The sequence below is a fragment of the Staurois parvus genome, unplaced genomic scaffold, assembly GCF_062004578.1.
Source record: "Staurois parvus isolate SC_StPar_1 unplaced genomic scaffold, SC_StPar_1.0 ptg000334l, whole genome shotgun sequence".
Classification (NCBI taxonomy): Eukaryota; Metazoa; Chordata; class Amphibia; order Anura; family Ranidae; genus Staurois; species Staurois parvus.
In genome coordinates, this window is record NW_028318130.1 from 6,480,894 (window position 1) to 6,501,549 (window position 20,656).

The 20,656-nt window shown below is 38.0% G+C and overlaps 1 protein-coding gene across 1 annotated transcript in view; it reads right to left on the bottom strand.

The window, feature by feature from the left end:
* The window catches only part of GLRA3 (glycine receptor alpha 3), a 301,687-nt gene that overhangs the window by 208,270 nt on the left and 72,761 nt on the right, over window positions 1-20,656 (bottom strand). Inside the window, exons 2-3 of the mRNA XM_089684044.1 lie at window positions 17,973-18,100; window positions 4,317-4,384 (exon numbers count right to left, since the gene is read on the bottom strand). Of these exons, the coding sequence (XP_089540170.1) occupies window positions 4,317-4,384; window positions 17,973-18,100 (196 nt within the window). The remainder of the gene's footprint in view (window positions 1-4,316; window positions 4,385-17,972; window positions 18,101-20,656) is intronic.

Sequence of the window (20,656 nt, forward strand, 5' to 3'; positions counted from 1 at the left end):
AGGTGCTCACAGAAATTTTGTTTGATCCTGTAATCATAGCTGGTTTCCTAGAGCTCACCAAAGCTCAGTTTGTTGCGTTGTCCTTCAAGGTCTAACAACCTTACATTAACTGCCATTAGGGAACTAAAATAACTTATTTTCAAGAACATTGTCATTTAGTGTAAAGAAGTGTACTGTCACAGTTAGAGTACTGTTAGTTGTCTATTTATAAAGCAGAGAATGTTCACAAATATTCACTGGTGGAGAATTAATTATTCCCATTTAACACACACATCACCTCGTTCTCCACCAGAGAATGTTTGTTAAAAAAGAATTCCAGGTATGGATATTTTTACATAGTTATAGTGTTCCAGCTTAGCCCAGTGTAACTGCATATAGCAATTCTGTGGGATATCCCTAGAAGCTGGAAATCACTGTAGTAGACACCGCTTCTCAAGTGATCTCCACTAGTTTCTGGGTCCTGTGCTGAGCAGCTCCCTTGCTGTGTTAAAAACACGAGATTTGCCACTCAGCACTGGGCGATTCAGAGATCGCTTTGTATTTTCTCAGTGACTGCAAAGTATTCTCTGATTGACGAGGTGGAGAGGCAAGGTGGTAATGCCATATTCTCCACCTTGTCCAATCAGAGCATGACTTGCGTTAATTTGGGAAAATGCAAAGCATTCTTTGAACAGCACCTGTACCAAACGGTCTGCCTTCTATGTCCTCAATGTAACAGTGTAGCCGCTCACATGGGATCTAGAAGCAAGTGGGGATCATTGTATTAGCAATGTCTATTAAAGTGATTTCTAACCTCTAAAGGGATCCAAGAGATATGGTATATGCATAGTTACATTGGTCCATACCTGAAATGTATCTTTAAAGTACCATTCTCTGCTTTCTAAGTAGACCCTTTAGAGTCCACCATGTCAACATGTCAATATATTTGTAAAGCAGCATATCCCATCACACATACTGTATTTCAGAAAAATTTGCAAACAAAAAAATTTGTTTAAATGTAAAGTCTGTGATGTTGCAGAATACCTGCAAATTCCAGTAGGGTTTGTCAAAACTCATGCGCTGCAAGGCACAGGAACACAGGTAAACTTAAACTCTTAGGGCTAGTTCACACTAGATGCAGTCCAGTGTGTTTTTGTTCTGCATCAAAAATGCATGCACAGTGTTTCCATGTATTCCAAATGCCCTAGTTTACACTAGTACAGTCAGTTCCAGTCAGTTTCCGGTGCAGAAAAAAAAGTAGAACATGCTTCATTTTTTCTGCACAGAACCACACTGGAACATAGCAAATTGCATCAAAACTGCGCCGGAACTGCGTGTGGTGTGAAGTGGAAGCAAAAATGTATCTGGAATGCATCCAGAGTGCATTTTTGTAGTGCGAACTGGCCCTAAATCTAGGTTCACACCACTGCTGGTGTTGAAGCACGTGTAAATTGTATGCTTTCCCACACCTGCAAACACCCACAACCAAAACACACTGCTCTTTAGCAGACGTATGGGACTGCCATTACTTCCTAATGGCACCCTTACACATCTGAAAATGCAGCATGTTTTCAGGAGCACAAAATCACTTGGTGACGAAGCACCATCCATGTGGCTGCCCTGCGGGTACATTTTTGGAAAAGGGTCAGGAACCTTCTCCTGCATTTCCCACAGTTACAGCAGCCCATTCAAATGAATGATCTGCTGTGCCTGCGCAATGGTGGCATGCAAGAAATTCATATGTGTGAACCTTCACGTCTTGCCCTACAGACATAAGTAGAAGTAATTCCTGGTTTCCAGGACAAATAGTGAGAATTTTTATGACAACTTTTTTTATTATTAGATCATACATTATATCCATTAAGTCTTGACTTTTGTTATAAAGCAAAATAGCTCACAATGGCAAGAAAGTATAGCAAAAACAATGCATCATATTTTAAAAGCAAAAAAATACCAACTACCATCCCATTCACCAAGAAAATAAATACTTCTCTCAGACAAACCTTTAAAAAGGTGCTAAAACGCATGCTAATTTGGGGGCAGAGTTGGAAAGTGAATACTACAATTAGTAATGTGAAGTTGCTTCCAATTTAAAGGGATATTAAACCCTCAGTTGTAATAGTGATTGAGTATTCAGCTTCCCTATCCTTCGAACCTCTCCTATGTTCCAGTTTAAGCTGGTGCAATGACCGCTGCCCCATGTTTCCTCTCTTAACCATTAGCCGCCCGGCCAATGGCCGTTTGGCGGCTGGCAAAATCGTTCAGCGTTCCGGGTGGATGCCATACGGCATCCTCCCGGGCATGTGCAGTTTTCACGCCTGCAGAGCCACGCAGCGGCGTGATTTGTCACCGGCCGTGTACCTTGGACACGGCCGATGACAGATCTGAGTACCGGCCCTGTTGCCGGTACCATGTTACCTGCTGTGACCAATCACAGCAGGTCACGTGACAGTTGTATACAATGGATGGCTTCATTCATTCCATCCATTGTATACTAGTGTCTAGCTGTGAATGGTCACAGCGATCACATGCACAAGCTGGGCCAATCACAGCCCAGCTGTGTTATGTAATTAGCCGTGGCCAAATCACAGCTAAGCGCGAAAAAAAAAAAACCCTGAATGAATCGATGTCATTCAGGTAAATGCTTGCTTATAGCAAAGTAATTCTTTGCTATAAGCAAATTGTGTAAAAAAAAAATACTCATCACTTCCCCAAAGTAGTACAATGTTACTATGGCAACATTGTACTACTTTGGTCATAGTGAAATATGAAAAACAAGTCTTAAAAAAAAAGAAAAAACATGTAATAAAAAATTAAACATAATAAAAAAAAAAAAATGATATATATTTTTTTCATATTGTCACCAGTCAATCAATGTCCCTGATCACCGCAATGCCAGTTATATGATGACGCTGTACTGCACTGGTGACAGTATGTAAAAAAAAATAGCGAAAATAATTTTTTAAATTTTTTCATTTTCCGAAAAACTATGACAAAAAAAATACAACTTCAAAAAACTTGCCATGCCTCTTATGAAATACATCGGGCTGTCTACTTTGCAAAAAGGGGTCATTTGGGGGATATCTGTACTATTCTGACATTCTTGGACCTCAAGAAATTAGATTGGCCATCAGTACTTCAGGACTGATTAATATTCAGATATATACCATAGTTTGTGAACTCTATAACTTTCCTACAAACTAAAAAATGCATCCTAATTTGGGTTATTTTCACCAAAGACATGTAGTAGAATACATTTTGGCCTAAATTTATGAAGAACAATTATTTATTTGCAAACATTTATAACAGAAACAAAGAAAAATGTGGGTTTTTTTTTCAAACTTTTTGGTCTTTTTTTGTTAATTTAGCAAAAAATAAAAACCCCAGTGGTGATTAAATACCACCAAAAGAAATCTCTAGTTGTGTAAAGAAAATGATAAAATTTTAGTTTGGGTACAGTGTTGTATGATCGTGCAATTGTCATTCAAAGTGTGAGAGCGCTGAAACCTGAAAAATGGCCTGGGCAGGAAGGGTGTAAAAGTGCCCGGTATTGAAATGGTTAAGGTGGCTCCATTCTCTTGCAGCATCTTTTACATGCAGGGACTAGAGATGTGTCTCCCTACACTGTGTGCATCAATAGAAGCACACAAGTCCATAGCCTAGGATGGCAAAGCACTCCTCTGTTCCTCCTTCTTCCTCCTCCTCTTTTCTCCAAGCTAACAGACTTGCTCTAGACTGCACTGTCCACTGTTAACTCCCTCTTGTGAAGACCAAAAGTTTAGGGAGGCAGCATTGAGAGAGCAGTCAGCAGCATTGCTGGCTATACAAATTTTAACAAATAGTTTACTGGGGAATACTTATTTTATTGTGTTCAATATGTTCAACTAAAATCAGCTGCGGGTTTAACACTAATTTAATTATCAAAATTCAAGACACACACCTTTTTCATGATGACATTTAATTTACTGAACAAATACTATGTTCTATGTCTATACAAAAAACATGTCAATGCAAGTTATAGCTGTGTTCTTATTGTTAGCATTTGTGATATAACTAACGTTTTTGATGCTATAGAACTGTTGTACTAGCTCCCTGTTGTAGATCACAGCTCCCTGTACCAATACAAGGAGGACACGTTGAAATGTTTAATTAAAACAAAACTGTATATTTTATCTGTGAAGCTCAAACAGATTTTTTTCAGTTAATATTTCAAACTTTTGAATAACCCTTGTTGAAAACAGTTGAACCTGCCTTTGATTGAGATATGATATTTCCTGGTGAATTGGACTATTAGTCATGTACTTGTGAAAAGCTTTGCAATATGTTTAATTGCTTACCATGGTTGTTTCAGCAATTGACCCAAAGCTGTTTACAAATATGTTGCAGGTGACATTCACGGGTGGTCCTGTCATAAAAAAAAAAAAAAACAATTAAAACTTAAAATCAGATAACTTTAAACAAAACTTTAATATTTGGAAACAAAGGGGGTTACTTAGTAAAACCGTAGAGTGCAAAATCTGGTGCAGCTCTTTATAAAAACCAATCAGCTTCCAGGTGGTTGTTTTGTTTTTACAGTAGAATTTTTTTTTTTCGGTTCAAATAGATCATTCATAGAGAACACTCACAATAGTACAAAGACTTCAATCTTTTAACACAATAGAGCTGCGAGATGCAAGCAATATTACAGGGTCAGAATCATAGAATAATAAAGAAAACAGAAATTGCAATACAATTATATAATATGTATGGCTTTAATTAGTGTGGTTACTCAAGTAAGGCAACGTTAGCCAACTACACAACTAAATTTGCTAAAATAAACAAGCATAGCAAGTAACAAATTAAAATGCTCTCATAAATGAGTCAAAAGGAAAGTAAGTCCCACTGCTGTCATTTCCTTTAGAGATTACTATGAAAAATTCTCTGTCAAATGAAGGACTTAAGTTGTATTAAGAAAAATATACCTTTGAATGATCAATCAACCTGTTGTCAACTGACCATACTGCTTCCAGGTTTTATTGTCAACGTTTAATTGAACAAGCTGAAGCTAGAAGCTGATTGGCTACCATGCACAGCTGCACTGGATTCTAAGTGCACCAGTTTTAGTAAATCTAGCCCAAACTGGTAACACGGAGAACCCTAAAGCTGAACTCCATTCAGCAGCAGCCTTACCATTAGTCTTGCACAGCTGTACGGCTCCTCTCTTGTGTTGAAATTTACTAAGAACTGCATGTGAACCGCTCAGAAATGCATTGCATGTTCTACAGCAATTCACATGCAGTTCTGTCCAGTTTTTTTTATCTACCTTCCTCTCGTTTGAGCAGAGCCTAGTTCCTGCCGTTAGGAAATATTCATGTATAATATTGTACTATTGTACCAAAAAAGTTAATTTTTTTAAAGTTTTTTAATATATTTGTATTATAAAAAAAATGTGTGCTCTCGTTCATTCAGTAAAGTACCAAAAACATTTTTTATTCTGTTTGGCACAATCAATATGTGCTTGTTCAGCATATTATGGTGTTAAAAAGCATATAAAAGTAGTAAATACAAAGTGAGCGCTCTCTATTATAGCAGCTGACACATCAAGGTAACCAAATGAAACCCACAAACAACAATATATATCATAAAGTGCAGCGCTAAATAAACAGTCAATAATAAGATCACGATGAAATCCCAATATAAATAAGTCTGTAGGTGTATGGTGTGGTAAGATCCAAAATGAGCAGAAGTCAAAATGGTGATGCTCTGGAGGAATGATAAAATTGCGCACTTACCAGATGCATATAGAATATGCGCATTAATAAATCCACCTCAGGACATTTAGGGTATGAGGTATGGTAGGTGTGTGAAGATCATCCTTCAAGGAATGGGCAGCACAGCGGAGTATGGGTGAAGACTGCTAATCCAGAGGTCCCCTTTAGGATGGATCAGATCAGCAACCTGCTTACAGGTTGATCCCCCTCTGAAGACGTGCTTGGCACGAAAGGCCTAAGGAGGTTCAACACGCTGTGACGTCACGCCGCCGGAGCCAAGTGTTAGTCCGGTGGCCATCTTTGAGAATGGTCAGTGTACCTTGTACTCATTACCTACACTACTTATCCTATTTTGAATAAAAGTTACTAAGGAAAATGCTACACTATGGGGACCTTTCTTATGGCTTCTTTATGGAGCCATTAAGTTTCAGAGCCAATGGACATCTCCTGATTGACAGGATATCCAAAGGAAGGGAATCCCTGTAAGCAGGTTGCTGACCTGATCCATCCTAAAGGGGACCTCTGGATTAGCAGTCTTCACCCATACACCGCTGTGCTGCCCACTCCTTGAAGGATAATCTTCACACACCTACCATACCTCATACCCTAAATGTCCTGAGGTGGATTTATTAATGCGCATATTCTATATGCATCTGGTAAGTGCGCAATTTTATCATTCCTCCAGAGCATCACCATTTTGACTTCTGCTCATTTTGGATCTTACCACACCATACTCCTACATACTTATTTATATTGGGATTTCATTGTGATCTTATTATTGACTGTTTATCTGGAAATTGATTGGTTTCTACGCAGAGCTGCACCAGATTTTGCACTCTCCAGTGTTAATAAATTAACCCTAGTGACACATTACAAACTATTGATGTTTATCTGTTTGAGAGGAAGTAGCTCATTCTCATTGCCTGATAGTTTGTTATATGAAAGATTGTTCTTGACAGGGAATATTGTTTTCCTTCCAGGTCATACTTTTCCTGGCTCATGCGCAGTTCGTGTTCAGTGTGCCATTTCATACATTTTCCCCATCAAAGATTTAAAAGTTGGATTAGTCAGTTTCGTCTCAAAAATTGTGTGTTGCACCTACCACACTAATGATGGGAAAAATGTATTATTTTACTTTCACAATTAATTTTCATTTGGTTCTTGCATCATGTATGGCCTGCATTGCTATGACTTTACTGCACACTGTGAACTTTTAACATTAGAATCTGCAACGCCGTAGATAAAGCTCAACTCCTTTCCTGATTGGAAGACACCCGACATCATCTAGCACTTTTCTCTTCAAGAATACTGCCTGTGCCCCCCCCCCTTTCATTCATTAGGCTTCAGTTCTTTCAATTATAGAGGGTCAGCATCAGGGGCGGACTGACAACTCATAGGGCCCCCGGGCAATAGGGGATCATGGGGCTCCTGTGTCCTTGCCCAAACTCAAAAAAGCCTACGAAAAAGGTACCCGGGGCATCTCATGGGGCCCCCTACTGACCCCGGGCCCTTGGGCAGCACCCAAGTTTCCAAATGATCAGTCCGCCCCTGGTCAGCATCCCATATGGGCATAACCAAGGGCAGCCATGCAGATACAGTCTTCCCCAAACTGACATTCACTCAACAAGGCATTTTGGCATTTTGATATTTGCATAACTACTCCCATAAGCCAGCCAACATAGAGGAATACTAAGGCAGCATTCTGTGATAGAACCAGGAAGCTATGTGCAGCTGGCCCCTTCCACAAGCCATGAACCGCTAGTATGGCCTAGAGAAGCACAAAAACCCAGTGATAACATCACTCAGTCTAAAATAAGATATGTAATGAAAATGGAAAGGTTTTGTTTGAATGTGTGATTAGCATGTTAATGGGGAACCAGGAAATGCAAAATATATGTACAGTATCTTAAACTTCAGTTTTAATTAATTTAATGGCAATCCCTCATGTTAATTTACATAAGCTCATTCTAGGGTTGCCTAAATAGTAACTCAAATTTTGTTGAGAAAATAAAAAATCTCCTCAGGGTGATACATTGCAAAGGATTTTAACAAAGTTTGTTACAGATTCTTTCCTGTTTCTGCTCTGATGGAATAGCTCCTTGTAAAATAAAGTCTTGTGCAGACTGATTCTGAATGGGAGGGACTAATTTATTTTAATCAGCTGATGAACTTTCTGTGTTATGATGAGAAAAGTTGCAGGGTCTGCATCCTTTTAGAAGTGATTAACCCTTAGGGAGTATCTCACCAAATATTACATTTCTGTTGCAGAGGATGCCTAAATCCTGAATTGCATCTTGGTTCAGAGTTCTTTACTCAAGCATGAAATGACATTTTTGGAAGTGTTCTAAACCAACTGTGTACAGAACACCTCCGAGTTGCCATATTGCACTGAATTTTACATAAATTATACCAGCTACAGTTTGAAAATGGATCATTTTTATTAATCTCAAATTACAATATGGTGTGTGTAGCAATTGTATATTGCATGCTATAATAATTTTTTTATTTACTATATTTGTTACCACAAAAGTGGAGTTACTGTTTAATAGCAAAAAGTCAAAAATATTGTTTTTTTTCTCAAAAATATCAGTCTTTTTTTTATAGTGCAAAAAATAAAAAAATGCACAGGCAATCAAATGCCACTGAAAGGAAGTTCAATTAGTGGCAAAAAAAGGACGCAAATGTAATTTTGGTGTAGCATTGCATGACCGCGCAATTGTTAGTTAAAGTAACGCAGTGCTGTAATGCAAAAAATGGCCTGGTCAGGAAGGGGGGTAAATCCTCTGGAGGGCAAGTGGTTAAAGGAAAAGCAACTTAACTGCATATAACATTACCAAAATAAACATAAGCACTATGAGATCAGGCACTTATGCATTACTTATGTGGACAAGTTATTTTTTCTCTTTTCATTTTTTATTTTCTGCTCAGATCTTTAACTATAATCCAATGCAACACAGGGAAATGTTTGGCCACAGTGAAATTAAACTGCATCATGGCTGGTCAGAAGCCCTCCTTCATAATTTAGAATACCTGTTTTTATTTTTATTTAGAGACCTAAAAAAGTGTAACATGCAGTAGCCTATATAATCCATATGAGAAAAGAACACAGAGGGACGCCAGACTAAGTGCAGTATATTGACAATCCCATTTATTAAAGATAAGAAAATTGGGAACATACTATCAGACAGATATGATTGGGCATTTAAAAACCATGTAAGAAAGTCTCAGTGGTGGTCTGGTGGGTCTGGTGGGTGGAATGGTCGTACCAGTCAAAACAGGAGCAGTGGTGTGTGTCCAATACTATCTACAATAATTTACAATACTATCTGAAATAATTTAATCTTTTTTATAATATTTTAGGTATACACAAAATACCCATGTCACTTCTATTTCACCTGGGGTGGTAAGTAATATATAGATAGTATTGACATATGATATATACATATATGTACTTACATGTGTATATGAGTATATATGCATGCAAGTATAAAGCTGTTTTAATGTCACACTTTTCATTCTGGACTTTTGTAGATAAAATTCTCAATTATCATGTCCACTGTTTACCTTTTGTTCAATATCATTATTTTACAAGCTGTTTTTATGTTGGTTCAATATGCTGTATTTTTAGAGTTTTATCATTGATTTCCGCATATCACAACATGTACGCCAAGGTTAGAGTTCCCCTTCAGACCGTGGGGCGGTCGTTTAGCCCCATCCTTCCCCGGCAGCCTTTATATGTCCATCCTAACTCTTCAACCAATCAGGTCTGACAAAGAAGCAGAAACTTCAAAACGTGTTACCGCCCTTGTACAGAGTGACGTCTCCTCGGTGTCATCACTTCCAGTGCTGCAACATCCTTGCATTCCACGCTGGTTCTAGTGGCATTTGGACACACACCACTGCACCTATCTTGACTGGGATGGCCATTCCACTCACTTGACTACCATGGAGACCTTCCAACATGGTTTTTAAATGCCTAATATGTCTTTACTCAAAATAATATTTCCTATTTCCTGGTTGCAGTGAAGCAAGCAGAAAAGCTCATGTGGACTGTGCACTGTTTGTTCTGTAGGGATATATACAGAATTTCTAACAGGTTATGGTCCTAGAAGCCAGTTATAACCGAATAAAGAAAATACGTGCAAGATGCAGCAACAGAAAGAAGACAGCAACAGAATAAAGGAAAACGGCCAGTAAAACAGCTGCAACAAAGCTTTCATTTGCAAAACTGACAAACTAGAACTACCAGTCTTGGACATTCAAGATGAAAATGATCCTAATAGGAGAAAATACACGGAGTTATATAAATGAAGTCAGACCAGAACATCCTTCAGATGAATGGATAGAGAAAGATCAGAAAGCTCAGAGCACAGTGGTCTGTGCACTGTCTGTTCAGTAGGGTTTTATACAGAATTTCTAACACAGTGCATACTACATACCACTTTTCAAAGTAAATGTATAAAACCCTGTGATTTTCTTTTTGAGAAGGTTAGCATTATCACCTGTTTTACTAAAAACCTATTGGTGACTACTGAATAAACCTTTAACTCAATTCTAAAATAAGTACTGTTTGTATTGCTTCTTGCAACCAACCATATTATATTTAACTTTCTAGTTTATCCTGGAAATATGAAGAACATAAATGAGGGCAACAATCTAATAAGATATTTCAAATTCATCTTTCAGATACATTCAGTCATCTGGCCATGAGACATTATTTAATACAGCACAATTCCTTTACTATAATGGAACCCCAAATTAAACTGTGACCAAACTTACAAAACATTATTGCAATGTCTGCTGCTTGCCCTTTTTTTAGGAAAATGTATTTCATTGTTAAACTATTTAATATGCATGAGGATAAAGCAATAAAATAAGTGAGTGCTGTAATAATGTGATGCTCAGAGATTGCTAAGAATATTAGCAGTGCCAACAATGGCAACATTATTTTCTAACCTTCATTATAAAACCTCAAAGTCAATTGACTTTGGTCATTTACAGAGGTGCATCACATCCTTCTCAAAGATGATTGGACAGCCTATTTACATTTATAGCCTCATATAAACTGGCCACGTTATACTTTTATAAAAAAAACCCTCAAAAGCAAAATGAATAAAGACTAGTCTGTAAGATATTCATTGCATTGCAATGCTGACATTCTTCAGCTGTGAATACCAGAAACTTAAGAATTAACTGAAATTTTGAATTCAGTACAGATGAAGTAGCTTACTAAATTACTTCCTACATTTTTGTAAATTCTGTGGTGTGCAATTGGCTGTATTCAACCTAACTGTACCTCAACAGGAGTCATTATCTAAACATGGAATGTAAATACGCTCACAAAAATATTGTTTGAGCTTGTTCAAGCAGGGTGTGCTACAGAAATTTCAAACCCAGGGTACCTCCTCCAGTATATTAAGTACAGTGGCGCTATCAAAAAACTATGTATGTAAACAAAGTTATAATATAACAGAAAACACTTATTAAAAATAAAATGAATAAATAAATTAAAATCCAAAAACACCCAGTGTCCACAATTAAACATAAGAAGTCAAATTTCAGAAGTCTTTGTGAGATATTTGTTCTTCTTTCTAGCTGTAGCACCACACCACATGCTCAGTGTTACCAATTCCTTGTAGAACACTCATTTACCAGGATAAAATGTCTTTTATTCTATTGATATGCTTTGTCTTTAAGTGCTCAACTCCACCACTGGAATTCTCCAAATCCACTTAGCCAAAACAGCTATATTTCTCTCATTAAAAAAGAAGAAAAGAACTCCAATAGTGCAGTAACATTAAAACCACCATTTATTTCTCCAACTAAATTAAAAACCCACTCAACAAGCAAACATTCTTCTGTGTCTTAATACTAACAAAGGTGCTACAGTGTTTGGATACAGTTAGTCAGGCCGACAATCTTGGCTATTCTTGAACGTTACTTCCAGTCCTATGTGATACGTCACTTCTAGTTGCCGTCCCTTTTGGGTGAGTGAGTGGAGTTACTCTTAAAGCAGCCCTAAAATAAACATAGGTAGCTAGAATCGTAGGCCTGGGAAACCTGTTGAGGCATGCAGGGAAAACTATTAAATATCTGAGCCACTTCATGTTCTGTCTCTTCCTTCCAGGGCTTTTGTCTAGTGAGGGTGTAAGTCTGTGTGCAGAGATCTTCCCTTGTGGGAGAAACCCCTGAAGGTGTTGGCTACTGGAGAAAAGAGTGTAGTGAGAAGCACAGCTACAACTGTCCCCCTCATTAGGGCATAGCTTGGTATAGCTGAGTGGAAATGTATTCCCAAGAACCTTTACATGCTGTTCTGCCTTGGAAATAAAGACTGAGATGCAGTTGAACCTCAATTGTCAGGGAGCCTGAGCTCCACAGGAGTCCAGCCAGTACAGCTGATGATTTGGAAGGTAAACAAGGTAACCAACTTCAGAGAAAAAGATCTAGAAGAAATCATGGCCTAGTCTAATATATTTTCTTCTGGCCAGAATGTTGAGTTGCAACTACCTAAGTGTAATTATGCGTATGGGATTGCCTCAAAGGAGGCCATAATCAAGCCCAAAACTCTCATGCAAGAACAGAGTCTGAACATGGAAGCAGACAGTCAGAAATTTGTCCTGAAGAAGTCTTTTCCAAGGGGACATACCCCGAAAGCTTGTCCTCAAAATTGTATGTTGGTGCAAATAAAAAAAGTATCACGGACAGTACTCAATTGTTCCTGAAGAAGTAAAACTCTGGACTGACTAGTATCCAAGAGAAGTCCTGAATAAACCAAGAAACAAGTTGAATTGGTTCCAGCACTGGCTTCTGAAGGTTCAGGATCCAATTAACTGTAGAGTCTGGACAGTCTTTTGGACACTGACTGACAGGATTTGAGCTGACTGCTCTCTGAACGGGAGGTCATTAAAATATCCTATTATTATAGGTACTTAAATAGCTCCATCAATTTACGCAGTGCTTTACATATATATTATTATTATTATACAGTATTTATATAGCGCCAACAGTTTGCTCAGCGCTGTACATTATAATGGGAGACAGTACACAAGACAGTACAGTAACAATACAGTACAATACATGAGGGGTTCGAGGGCCCTGCTCTTTGGAGCTTACAATCTAGGAGGGAGGGGATAGTGGTACAGGAGGAAATAGCTGTGGGGGATGGAGTGGTAGGAAGAGTGGAGGAGATTGGCAATTAGGTGATGGCGAGGTAGGCTTCCCTGAAGAGATGGGTTTTCAGGGTGCGCCTAAAGGTGAGGAGGGTAGGTGACAGTCTGATGGATTGGGGTAGTGAGTTCCAGAGGATGGGGGAAGCCCTGGAGAAGTCCTGGAGACGGGCATGGGAAGAGGAAACCAGGGAACTAGAGAGTAGGAGGTCATGTGAGGAGCGGAGAGTACGTTTTGGGTGGTATATGGATATCAGGTCGGTGTTGTAGTTTGGGGCAGTGTTATGGACAGCTTTGTACATCAATGTTAGTAATTGAATTTTATGCGCTGTGCAATCGGAAGCCAGTGGAGGGATTGGCAGAGGGTTTGTGGCGGATACGGAGCAGTTAGTAAGGTGGATGAGTCTGGCCGCAGAATTCAGGATAGACTGAAGCGGGGATAGCCTGTGATGAGGTAGGCCGGTGAGGAGGGAGTTACAGTAGTCAAGTCGTGATATGATAAGGGAGTGAATGAGTTGCTTAGTAGTTTCTGGGGTTAGGAACGGACACATTTTGGAGATGTTGTGCAGGTGGAGTCTGCATGAATTTGTCAGCGATTGAACCTGGGGCTGTAAGGACAGATTGGAGTCTAGAATGACACCTAGTACTCTGGCTTGCGGGGTGGGACTGATGGAGGTGTTGTTGGTTCTTGATGGAGAAGTCGGGGGGGGGGGGCGGGCTGGGGGGAAAACTAGGAGCTTGGTTTTGGACAGGTTTAATTTTAGGAAGTGGAGTGACATCCAATCTGATATGTCGTTCAGTAGGCTAGTGATTCGGGCAGAGACTGAAGGGGTGAGGCGAGGGGTAGAGTGATAGATTTGCGTGTCATCGGCATAGAGATGGTATACATTCACATCAGTCCCTAACCCTCAAGGGGCATACAATCTAAAGCCCCTAACTTACATCCATACATACACATACTAGGGCCTGTTTAGACAGGATCCAATTAAGCTACCAGCATGTCTTTGGCTCCTACTGTGGAAAACCTGTGAGTGAGCATATCAGAGCCAGAATCTGGCTGGCATATTTTTGAATACTCAAAGTGCAGTGGACTACCAAAGGGGGAGGGCTACAATCTGGTAGCATTGAGTGTTCACAGAAAAACACAGGTAGCATGGATGCACTGGAAAGATGGATACATGAAAACAAGCATCAGAATCCAGAAAATCTTCTAAAGAGAAGGAAACAAATGCTGATCTGGTGGATTCCATGCCAAAAATGTTGCACTTAAAAAAAATAATTGAGTGCTTTTACATCTAGAACAGGGCATCTGCCCCTTTTGGTTTGGGAATAGTGAACAGGTTTGAGTGAAAACCCTGAAACATTTCCTTTTCTAGGACCATGGCAATGGCTCAATGAGAAAAGAGTTGTGCCAGAGCAGTGTGGAGGTCGGTTAATTGTTGGTGGACTTGAGAGCGCAAGATGGAGCTGGATCTGGAGGTCTGGGAAAAATGTAGGGAGCTTTTTTCAGACTCAGAGGTAGAATATTTCCCAGTTTGAAGTCATAGGTTTCTTTTGCTGAAGCTCTTTCCTTCAGTGAGATCCTTGATAAAGTTGCTAAAGATACATCAGAGGTGTTTTCCATTAACGGGCATACACAGTAGGTTTTTGTTGTACTGCTGTTTTGCAGACCATCAATTAAAGTATATGTGAACCCTCAACTTGCAAAATAACCCATTCAGTTTAAAACAGAAATGGAAGGCAAAACATTAAAAAAAAACATTATAAATAATTTTTTTCCCTCTTTTATAAGTGATCACATACTCTTTGTTCTTAGCTACATAAAACAGCAGTGAATGTCTGTTGGGGAAGGGGGGGGCTGGTAGCACATGTATGATCTCATTGGAGGAGAGCAAGCTGATTTCCTCATGCTGAGCGTGGTCAATGTTTAATAGGAAAGCAGAATGACTGGCAGGAACACCAGGGATTTGACAGGAAGGAAGCAATACAAACAGGATACTTTGTCATACAAGTATATGGCACAGCAGGCACATACAGTAATATGAAATGTTGGGTTTACATATTTTTTAAACCAAAGAATTCTCAACATATGAATAGACAGGAGTCTCATCCTGGATATGGGATGTATGATATCGAAAAGGCTATGAACACATTAGTGTAGTGGAACAGGCATGAGTTTCAATTGTTTTAAAACCGAATGATCAGTTAGAATCAACTCAGGCACTTTAGTCATATGCTTGGTCCATAGTCAAATAGTGGCAAATGGACATGGAAGCAAAGGGAGGTTTCATGGAAGGGCCAGTCAGAAATAACAAGGACTTGGAAAGTGTTACCAGTTTCATTTCAACGGGATCCTTAAACACTGGTCCACAGTGGGAATGGCCACTTGTTAATAAACACCTTCTTCATAAGGCATTGTTCAGCATACCACTTGGGAGGGGAAATAGCTTCTTAGGAATAGACCAGTCACAATGCAAAACAGATTGCAGTTACAAGTGTACTGGAAAGGTTTTGACAGATTGGGGACTTTTAAGGGAGCCCAGACCGGTAATCTTAGAGAATTAAGACATGGGTGCTCAATATCCAAACATGTATGGACCACGTAAAAACAAAATCTAGAGGATACCCTTAAGCTTATTAGCTATGTCAGCAGAATGAACCTCCTCAGTCACAAAATCATCCATAAAGAATATATTTCACTGCTTATCATCCCCATAATGTGGGAGGGGAGAAGGATTAGATGTACCCTTATGGCCTATAAATTCTGCTATCATAGCAGAGATTTTGGTCATAAAAGTTGAATAACCAATTAAATTTCCTCCTTGGATAATGCGGAGGAGTGAGGCACACTGGACGGTGCCATGTAAAACTCTGAAGTGTGTGTAGAAGACAATGATCCAGGTTGTCAGTGTCAGGTCCTTGAGAAAGGACAGTGCAAGCCACCCCACAGCTGTTAGTGGATCGTGAAACAGAAAGGTCTTTATTGATCTTTATGTTTGATATGTGTGGTGCGCTACAAGCACCTCTTTAATGTGCATTATTTTCTTACGGTTTTGGGGCAAATAAAGCTTGTTTTTAAATTATATAAGCACTATGTGAGCACTCTTTATTCTCCCCCTTATATGATCTGGCTGAACTGAGCAAGGAAAGAGCGATGGGATTTTGCAACATGTGTAACAGAGGAGAAGAGAGATTGGAGATATTTCTGGAAGTATCATATCTGGTCCCTGTGGGACAAAAAGCGTTTACTGATCATGCTCTTGTAGTAGGATCAGACTTATCCAGGTGAGCGCACACCATGTGGGGGGAAATCACAGTATTGCACAGTGGAAGAGCACTGGCTGATGATATTCATTTATATGACAAAGAAGGAACCTTATGATTGACACACTGGAAATTCATTGGGACTTTATAATATGAATGTTTCTTTGAGAAAGTTTTGTACATTTTTTTTTATATATTTTGAGTGATGCATTTTGATTGATTTCTAGATTTATTTTGCTTTATCTTATTTTTATTACTGTAAACACATTATAGAATAGTAGAAACACGGCATATTATTTGTATTATTTTTAATGCACATTAATATATGGGATTGTATTTGGTTTCAGGAGCTTTCATATTAGAAGAGATTGTATAGCAGCTCACAAGGTTTTCACATACAACCCTAACAATGAACTTCTTTCATTTGCTACATTTTGGCCTTTTAGATGTACTATAGAAAATGTTTTGTCCTATCTGTTTGATATATGAAAAAAATGTTTATCATGTCAGAAATTCAAATGTTCCCTATGTTGTTTCTATGTTGTCTCAAGAAATGTAATGATTCCTCCTAATTGTTATCTTAACACTACAGAAAGATGAGACTCTATGATGTGCAGAATAGGATAGGGCTGTGTTTCAGCAGTTTAGCAAATAACTACTGGGCAGGACTAACACCACCAAAATGCTGTGTATTATCAGCCAACAATAGGACTTAGTAGCTGAGTGCCTTTCTGACAGGTCAACAAGTTGTTTTCTGTACTTGCAAGGTCTTTAAAATTATGAAACATTGGGAAAAATGGAAGTATTACCGAGATCCACAACATACACTTTAATTATTGCAAAAAAAGAAATCCTAAAAATGCCAGATATGTCCAAAAGAAAAAGATAGTATGTGTAGCATGTTTATAGAAGTTATCAATATCAAACACTTAAATATTCCTAAAAGGAAATCATGCAAATGTTTATAAAATAGTTATAGCTATTTTTCTCAGATGTGTCACTAAAATCTGGCCTATTAAGGAAGTAGTCTGCAGATCATTAACTCCAGTCTTCTATGATTAAAATGATATAAGGAAAAGATCTTATACTGCTCAGCTTCCAGCATCTTTTTCAGCATGTACATATTTTTTATATTTTTCAAATATAAAATCAGGAGCAGTTTAAAAGTAAAAATGTGTTTTTTAACTCCAATCCATTCATTCGTTATTTTGTTATGGTATGTTTCATATAACTTAATTCCAATGTTTTGCATTTATCAAGGCATGCATTCTCTTTAAAGCTAATGGAAACCATCATCTATCCACCGCCGAATAAATGCATAACTGAAGCCAGTAAGGTCAGTTTTGTCCACACATAATGGCCTACTTAAGTAGGCCATTACATTTACAACAGGGAAAATAGTATACTTTATGTAAAAATGTTAATAAAGTCTACAGACTACAATAGTCATACCACACTGACCATTGGCCTAATTGCTGATTATACTATAGCAGTGTTTCTCATAGCATAGGATGTATAACTGGGATGTACAATCACTGTAGGTAGAACACTTCAGAACTCAGGATTTTTATGCAGATCTGTCTTATGGGAGAATATGCAATATGTTAGCTACCAGTGACAGACACCACCGGAACATTTTTATAGAGTAGTATAGATTCCAGAGGACATTTTTGAGTTGGCTGTGTCAGAACTTGATGCTGATGGGTGGATACGTTTAACAGTGTAGATGGTGCTTGGAAAATGCAATGGATGTGATGGCTGTACACAACTGGGCAAATACCATAGTACAAGGAAAATTAGGAAGCACATTTACCCTTGAAATTAGGCCTTATTCTTGCATCATATCCAGATGTTCTTCCCATCAGTTTGTCCAGAAAATCAGATGGTGACATAGGTGAACTACGAGACCGAGCACTGTCTGTTTCTTTGGTAGCAACCAAACTGCAATGATAAAAAGGGAGAAAACAATATTAAATTACCTGTATCATAGAGACATAACTTTTTTCAAAATAAATGGCAGAATATTACATTCCATCATATACAGTACACTTGTATGGGTACCTGAAAAGGAAACATTACATTTGAATGAAAAACAGGTTCACAGAAATACTTTAAAAGCTGTTTTTGGTTGCCAATTTGGTATACAGAAAAAAAACTTAATTTTTGTAAGGAATATATTAGCATGGAATGAAAAGGATACTTACATAATCTTTAAATATTAAGGACATGTCCCCCTCCCAAAGTTCAGATTACCATTCATGTGATTGAAAATATAGCAAATGTCCAAAATGACTCTCTTATAGCAAAGACAATAATCATTTTGTAAGGCCACCCCTACATGCCCCTTTGAAAGTGACATAAAATTGAACCTCACTTGTTATGAGCAGGCAATTTAAGTGTTAAATGTAATGACACAAGTCCATGGATATCAAGAGATGGAATGGCCTGTGCCAGGGGAGCATTTTCCCTCAGGGCCAGTACAATTTATATATATGTGTATTTGTGATGGTATCAATGCACATAACCTTATGACATATGTGAAAAGAGGCTGGCAATCATCAAAAACACCATTTTGTTTTGTAAATGTTTAAAAAAAGAAAATTAGCATGGTGTAATTGTGACTCATACCTGTAATCTCAGTCCCTTTCTTCCATACTGTATTGCATACTATATTTGAGGTTTGAAAGAGAAAAAACTGACTCCCATTATACCGTATATTGTTTGTATTTCACAATCTGGTCTTGTACCTCTTTCCATCTCCCTGCTTTTCTCCCTCCTTACACAAGGAGGAAAATTGATGATCCTATCACTGCACAAGTGTCAGTGCTCAGTCACCCTTGCTTACCAATTGTCCAAAATTTACAGAGACAGTCCTGCTTGTTAGGTAGTTTTCCTGTGACGGCCATGTCCTGGGTTGTGTCCTGAGATCAAAGCATATCCAGTCTCTGAATTCTCAGACAGCAAGGGTGAGCTCCACCTCTGTCCTAGTAATGAATGAATGATGTAACACTGGTGGTCAGAGTTTGAACAGTAGAGACCCACTGTCCAATTACAGCAACCTGTAATAATACTCTACTTTTGAAATTTTGACCACTTCGATCACGTAATTTATCCATTTATTTGTAGGAAAAAGTGAAGGTCACTCATTGAACCTGAAAGGAGTGGAGAGTGGAAGATGTACGACATCTGGAGTAAAACGTTACCTGGAGGAAAATTATCTGCAAAATAAGTGATGATTGATCTATACTGAGCGTTGACCATATTGGAAAGCATATTTTTTGGAGAATTTGTAAGACTGCCATTTACTTACAGTATCTTGATGTACGTGGAGCAAAATCTGGAGTGAATTGTCTGCATAAAGCGAGTATTTAAAATAGGTATTCCAAGAAGCATAACACTCTGTGTTGCAAAATTGGATTGAGAGGTGTTTAGATACATTCTGATTAACACAGGGTGTCACCACCATTCACATACACTAATTTGCTTTATTTACATTGTGATTCTATTTTTGTTAGTGGTACCCTAAGTGTTATCATATATGATTCATCTCATATCATATCATATCATATATGCATTTATATTATTGTATAATATTTTTTAGAGGATTACGCTGCATTTTATTTCACTTAATTAATTTACAGAAGTATAGGAACACACGTCAATGCTAGCAGCAATCAATTAAGTAATTTAGATTTAGATTATATTAACTAATATAGATTAAGTACGGTAATCTATTTACTCACTGAGGTAATATATATTGTCCATTGCGCTGTTTTTTATTCTATTACCTATATGAATTAACCGCACCAACATAAGAAAGTAGTCCCAGGAAAAATATAAATGACACTTTTGTTACATTATTGACCAGGAAATTAGAAGGCTTTTACTGCAGTCAGCAGTGAAATATGTTGTTCTTTTGTTGGGTACAGGAAGTATATATACAGCAATATCAGGGGAGGTTTCTTACAGTATATTGTCACTGGTGAAACTGAACTGCTGCTATCTGACATTCTGTCTCTGGCTTTTGGACACAGATCAAAAGACACAGAGGTATACAACTATGGGCTGCCAGTATATCAGAACTTTGCCTGTACCTGTCAATTTTTCACTGACATCATTGAGCACATTGACACACTCCCTTGTCAGGTGTTCAGTTGTTCTAAAACATCAGTTTTCATATATATATATATATATATATATATATATATATATATATATATTTCTTCTTTAGCTGCATATACATTTCATACAGGTAAATTAATGACACTAATAGTTGTATTATTTAATGCATCTGCAATAATATAATTTATGGAGATTATGCATTTAAATCATTGCATATCTTACCCAATAGGGCCTAAAATTTCACTTTTATTCTTGTCCATTAAAAATTTGTTGAAAAAATTCCCCATCTATATAGAATGGAAAGTAAATTGGAAGTGTTCTAAGTATACTGACTGCTAATGAGGACTATCTCTAAATTACCTTGTTGCTTACAAA